General features: G+C 44.3%; 1 protein-coding gene across 1 annotated transcript; it reads left to right on the top strand.

Annotated features, from left to right (window-relative positions):
• Positions 1-1,760: 1,760 nt before the first annotated feature.
• On the top strand, positions 1,761-2,462 carry LOC109740807 (uncharacterized). The gene has a single exon (XM_020299855.1). It carries the CDS (start codon positions 1,761-1,763, stop codon positions 2,460-2,462), a length of 702 nt encoding a protein of 233 aa, XP_020155444.1.
• Positions 2,463-5,814: the final 3,352 nt, after the last annotated feature.

Here is a 5,814-nt window from a genome sequence, read left to right as displayed (position 1 = left end):
CAGCCAGCTAGCCCATTGATTGCAGGCTCATTCGTAAAAACTAAAAGGATTGTAGGCTCTACTGGGCTCTCAGTAATTCGGCTTTGCCTATAAGAAAGATGGACCTGGATGAGCATAACCTTTTGCCTTTTCTTCTTTATCTCTTTACTTTTCTATTTCCTTTTCCTACTTTTTATTTTATTTATCTGGTTTTTTTTTCTTTTTTTCATGTATATTTTTTTCTTCAATAAAGGTAAACAACTTTTATGGCAACCAGATGATATTCTTGTAAAACAATAATTTTCTATACGTCAAATATTTTTCCAATTCAGTTTGAACATTTCCTAAATACAGCTTGATTTATTTATAATAACGTTAATTGTCTTAACACAATCAATGTTTTCCAAAAAAATATAAGATTTTAAATACAATAGGAATTTCTTTTTAACAAAGATGAAAAAAAATTAAAGCATGGTTAATATTTGAAAAATGATATTTTTATTAATTATCGAGAAATAAACGTTTTTACTCATAAAGTTTTTAATATTCGCATTGAATTTTTTTAAAGCGTAAGCAAACAGATGACATTTTACGCGAGCATGTGAGCGACGCTAGGCTTCTAGAAGGCTAGAGGTAGTAAATAGCAGAACCACGGCGCGTGTTTTGCCTACTGTCGCCCGCTACAGATTGAACTGGGTCAGGCCCATTAAATACTTTCGTCCCTCCTCCACGCCACGCTAGTTATCTGCTCAGTTTTTTTTTCTCAAAAAAAAAACCTGCTCAATTTTTTTTTCAAATCAGATGGCTGGAGCCCTGACCCGTTGATCCAAGACTCTGATCGTTAACCGTTGACTTCTAAAAGTTCGTAGGTCGAAAAAATGTTCACCAACTTATTTACTTGGTGCAAATTTAAGAAAACTGCCTGAATTGAAAAAAGTTTATACATTTTTAAAAATTTCATGAACTAAAAAAAGTTCATCAGTTTTGAAATAAATCATACATTTCTTTCACAAAATCGCCAAATTTAAGAAAAAATCTTTGAATTTCAAAAAAGTTCAATAATTTAGGAAAAAGTTCATAGAATTTGCAAAACATACATCGAGTAAAAATCATTGAATTTTTTTTAAAAAAATAGCAATTGTTGAAAAAATTAATCAATTTAAAAAAATCATCGGTTTTGAGAAAAAAAATATCAATTTTATGAAAAACTTCACAAAATGTCAAACAAAAGTTTGCAAATTTGAAAATTATTTGTGTTTTCAAAACAAATCTTAACATTTTAAATAGGAAACTTAGAAATTGAAAGGAAAAATGAAAATAAAAAGAAACAAGAAAAAAGAAAATGGAATACAAAAGAAAAAAGAGAAGACAAACACAAAAAAGAAACAAAAGTAAAATACTAAAGGAAACCACGAGAAAAAACCCACCAAAACCTAGCCCACAAGACCAGTGGGAACCTTCTATGAAGTTCCCAAAACCGTTGGGGCATCAGGAATGGGCCGGTAATAGCGGGAGATAAAACTTTTTCCCTCTCGTTAGGGTTTCCTGTTCCTCTCGTCGCCTGCGGCGACGTTGAGATCTTACCGCCCTTCGCTCCCCTCCGGCTCTGGTTCTCTCTGCTCGGGCTGATCAAGGGGCAGTCACGGACTGCTACCCGGCCTTGGCAAGGATCTGGAGCGTGGTAGGGCTCTTGGGTGAGTTTTTCTCCCCCGCTATCCTAGCGGGAGATCGATCCGCTCGAGTCCAGCTGCGCCATGTCGCGTTAGGGAGAGTCCTCGGCTATGGGAGGCAACAAGAAGGGAAACATTGAAGATCTGATGAAGGAACTTGCTTTGAAGGGAGACGATCTGTACGATGTTGTCTTTGAGGAGAGTGATGCCCCGGCGGAGGAAGATCTCCGGTGGATGATTCTGGTTCGAGTTCATATGGATAAGGGCTTCAGCACGTACTGGTTTTTCCGCAACATGCGGACTGCTTGGGATCTAGCTAGGGAGGTTAAGATAAAAACCCTAGAAGAGAATCTGTTCCAGATGCAGTTCAACTGCTTGGGTGACTCAGAGACGGTGACGCAGGGCGGGCCGTGGCACTTCAGGGGCAATCCCGTGATCATCGCTCCCTACGACGGCTATTCCAAGTCGTCTTCCATAGAGCTTTATAAGTTTGATATTTGGGCACGCATCATTGATCTGCCTATTGCGTTCCATGGAAAGGTTAAAGCTTTGGCCTCCAAGATTGGCGAGTATGTGGACTCGGAACCCTCGTCTTTTGATTTTGAGGGGAACTTCTTCAGGGTTAGAGTGCGCCTGGACGTTCGAAACCCTCTAAAGAAAGCTACATCTATCATCCGTGGAGGTGAAAGGGAAATTTTTGCTATGAAGTATGAACGCTTGCTGGACTGGTGCCAAGTGTGTGGCTTCATGGGCCACGAGTTCAAAGAGCATGGAGATGGTGTGCACCCTCCTTCGGCTCGAGATACCATATAGATGTGAAGGTTACTAACCGCTGATAAAAACTACGGAGCCAGGTACCCAGAACCGGTTCGTCTCATGCGGAAATAAAGATAAACGACCGGCTGATTGAGCTGTACATGCGTGAAGAAATAATGTGGCGACAACGGTCTCGCGTCAAATGGTTATCAGCTGGCGATCGGAACACTCATTTCTTCCATATGAGGGCATCCATGAGGCACAGGAAGAATTTGATCAAGGCGCTACAGAGGCCAGATGGACAGTTAACTGATGATCCAACGGAGATCCAACAACTTGTTGGAAATATGCCCTAGAGGCAATAATAAAATGGTTATTATTGTATTTCCTTGTTCATGATAATTGTCTATTGTTCATGCTATAATTGTATTAACTGGAAACCATAATACATGTGTGAATACATAGACCACAACATGTCCCTAGTAAGCCTCTAGTTGACTATCTCGTTGATCAATAGATGGTTATGGTTTCCTGACCATGCACATTGGATGTCATTGATAACGGGATCACATCATTAGGAGAATGATGTGATGGACAAGACCCAATCCTAAGCATAGCACAAGATCGTGTAGTTCGTTCGCTAAGAGCTTTTCTAATGTCAAGTATCATTTCCTTAGACCATGAGATTGTGCAACTCCCGGATACCGTAGGAATGCTTTGGGTGTGCCAAACGTCACAACGTAACTGGGTGGCTATAAAGGCACACTACGGGTATCTCCGAAAGTGTGTGTTGGGTTGGCACGAATCGAGACTGGGATTTGTCACTCCGTGTGATGGAGAGGTATCTCTGGGCCCACTCGGTAATGCATCATCATAATGAGCTCAATGTGACTAATGAGTTAGCCACGGGATCATGCATTACGGAATGAGTAAAAAGACTTGCCGGTAACGAGATTGAACGAGGTATTGAGATACCGACGATCGAATCTCGGGCAAGTAACATACCGGTGGACAAAGGGAATTGTATACGGGATTGATTGAATCCCCGACATCGTGGTTCATCCGATGAGATCATCGTGGAACATGTGGGAGCCAATATGGGTATCCAGATCCCGCTATTGGTTATTAGCCGGAGAGGTGTCTCGGTCATGTCTGCATGGTTCCCGAACCCGTAGGGTCTACACACTTAAGGTTCGGTGACGCTAGAGTTGTTATGGGAAATAGTATGTGGTTACCGAAGGTTGTTCGGAGTCCCGGATGAGATCCCGGACATGACGAGTAACTCCGGAATGGTCCGGAGGTGAAGATCGATATATTGGACGAAGGGTATTGGAGTCCGAAATTGTTCTGGGAGTACCGGGTGACGACCAGCGTGACCGAAAGGTGTTTCGGAGGCCCCGGCAAGCATTGGGGGCCTTATGGGCCAAGGGGAGGGGGCACACCAGCCCACTAAGGGGTTGTGCGCCCCTCCCAACCCCTCTCACATAACGTGGAGAGGTGGGGGCGCCTCCCCTAGGGCAGCCACCCCTCCCAGCTTGGGGGGCAAGTTTCCCAGGGTGGGGGCGCCCAAACCCATCTAGGGTTTCCCCTGTGGCCGCCGCCCCTCCCCTAGGGAACCCTAGGGCGCCTCCTCCACCCCTTCCCCCTATATATAGTGAGGGAGAGAGAGGGCAGCCGCACCCCTTGCCTGGCGCAGCCCCCTTCCTCCTCATCCAACACCTCCTCCTCCTCCGTAGTGCTTAGCGAAGCTCTGCCGGAGAACCACGAGCTCTATTGCCACCACGCCGTCGTGCTGCTGGAGTTCTCCCTCAACTTCTCCTCTCCCCTTGCTGGATCAAGAAGGAGGAGACGTCCCCGGGCTGTACGTGTGTTGAACGCGGAGGCGCCGTCCGTTCGGCGCTAGATCGGATCTTCTGCGATTTGAATCGCCGCGAGTACGACTCCATCAACCGCGTTCTTGTAACGCTTCCGCTTAGCGATCTTCAAGGGTATGAAGATGCACTCCCTCTCTCTTGTTGCTAGCATCTCCTAGATTGATCTTGGTGACACGTAGGAAAATCTTGAATTATTGCTACGTTCCCCAACACAACTGGCACTGGAGTTTTATAAAAACCTGTACTCTTCAGAGGGTGTACAGGGAGTGGATGATGTGCTTTAACATGTCCCTATTAAGGTGACCCAAGCAATGAACGATATGTTAATGGCCCCTTATGATGAAAAGGAGGTTAAGACGACGTTTTTTCAGATGTTTCCCACAAAGGCACCGGGCCCTCACGGATTTCCAGCAGATTTTTTCCAGCGGCACTGGGACATTTGCGGCGAAGCTGTGACTAGAGCGGTGCTTGGCATAGTCCGTGGAGAGGAAAGCCCGTAATGCTTGAATGATACATTGCTAGTTTTAATCCCAAAGGTATCAAACCCGACCTTACTGTCACAATTTCGACCTATCAGCTTGTGTAATGTTTTCTATAAGATTGCTTCGAAGGTGCTTGCAAATCGACTCAAGATGGTTCTTCCAAACATCATATCAGAAGAGCAGTCTGCATTTGTTCCTGGGAGACTTATCACAGACAACATCATATATGTTTACGAGTGTTTGCACTTTATGAAGAGAAATAGGTCAAAGAACAACATTTTTTGTGCACTGAAACTTGATATGATGAAGGCATATGATAGGTGGAGTGGACTTATTTGAAAGCAATTATGGAGAAACTGGGTTTCACAGCACCTTGGGTCTCAATCATTATGAATATGGTAAGCTCCATTTCATTCTCAGTAATGCTTAATGGAGTAAAGTCGGAAGTGTTTAAACCCACACGAGGTATACGACAGGGAGATCCGATCTCTCCTTACCTTTTCTTGTTGGCAGCAGAGGGCCTTTCGTGCCTGTTAAAATCTCAGAATGAGTCATCAGCTCGGCGCCATTAAGGTGGCACCATCGGCTCCGCCGGTGAACCATCTTTTATTCGCGGATGACAGCCTGCTGTTCTTCAGGGCAAGTGTTAATGGAGCAGAAGAGGTGTCAAACCTGTTGGATACATACTGCAGGGCATCGGGGCAAGGAATAAACAGAGATAAATCTTCCATTTTCTTCAGCAGGGGTTGCCCACAGATAGTTTGCAATGCGGTCAAGGGGTTTCTGCAAGTCCCCAACGAATCTCTTAGCGATAGATACCTAGGGATGCAATACAAAAAAATACACTTTCGTGATGATACGTGTTTGTCACAGTAGGTCGCGTTTTTTGTCATGCATGTACATCCATGACGATTTTATGGCAGAATTAAGATAGTCATACCTGTGCTGTCGTAGAAGTGTTACATGACATTACCAAAATTATCATCACGGAAGTGCCCACTTCCATGACGATAAATCGCGCATCACAGAAGTGCTTTCGTCAAGGGTGAACGA

This window comes from Aegilops tauschii, chromosome 2 (genome assembly GCF_002575655.3).
Source record: "Aegilops tauschii subsp. strangulata cultivar AL8/78 chromosome 2, Aet v6.0, whole genome shotgun sequence".
NCBI lineage: Eukaryota > Viridiplantae > Streptophyta > Magnoliopsida > Poales > Poaceae > Aegilops > Aegilops tauschii.
This window is presented reverse-complemented; position numbering and strand designations above follow the sequence as displayed.